General features: G+C 60.7%; 1 protein-coding gene across 1 annotated transcript in view; it reads right to left on the bottom strand.

Annotated features, from left to right (window-relative positions):
- Positions 1-242, bottom strand: part of EMH_0018610 (uncharacterized protein) — a gene marked incomplete at both ends in the record, with an annotated part of 4,397 nt that overhangs the window by 1,525 nt on the left and 2,630 nt on the right. Inside the window, one exon of the mRNA XM_013501184.1 lies at positions 82-242. Within this exon, the coding sequence (XP_013356638.1) occupies positions 82-242 (161 nt within the window). The remainder of the gene's footprint in view (positions 1-81) is intronic.

The following is a 242-nucleotide window of genomic DNA, read 5'->3' as shown; positions in this document are numbered from 1 at the left end:
GATGTGCGGGGGGCCCTTTGGGGGCTGCTGCAGCCATTGCTGCTTCTGCTGTCTTTGCTGCTGCTTCCTTTCGGACCAGACCGGGGGGCCTGGAGGCAGCAGTCCTCCATAAGGGGGCAGCTGCTTGCTGCTCATATGCCATGGTTAGCTGCTGCTGCTGCTGCTGCAGCAACTGCTGCTGCTGCTGTTTTTGCTGTTGCTGTTGCTGCTGTTGCTGTTGCTGCTGCTGCTGCTGCTGCAGG

The sequence above is a fragment of the Eimeria mitis genome, genomic scaffold (assembly GCF_000499745.2).
Source record: "Eimeria mitis Houghton genomic scaffold, Emh_scaff648, whole genome shotgun sequence".
Classification (NCBI taxonomy): domain Eukaryota; phylum Apicomplexa; class Conoidasida; order Eucoccidiorida; family Eimeriidae; genus Eimeria; species Eimeria mitis.
Note: the sequence above shows the minus strand (reverse complement) of the source record. Positions and strands in the feature narration are given on the sequence as shown.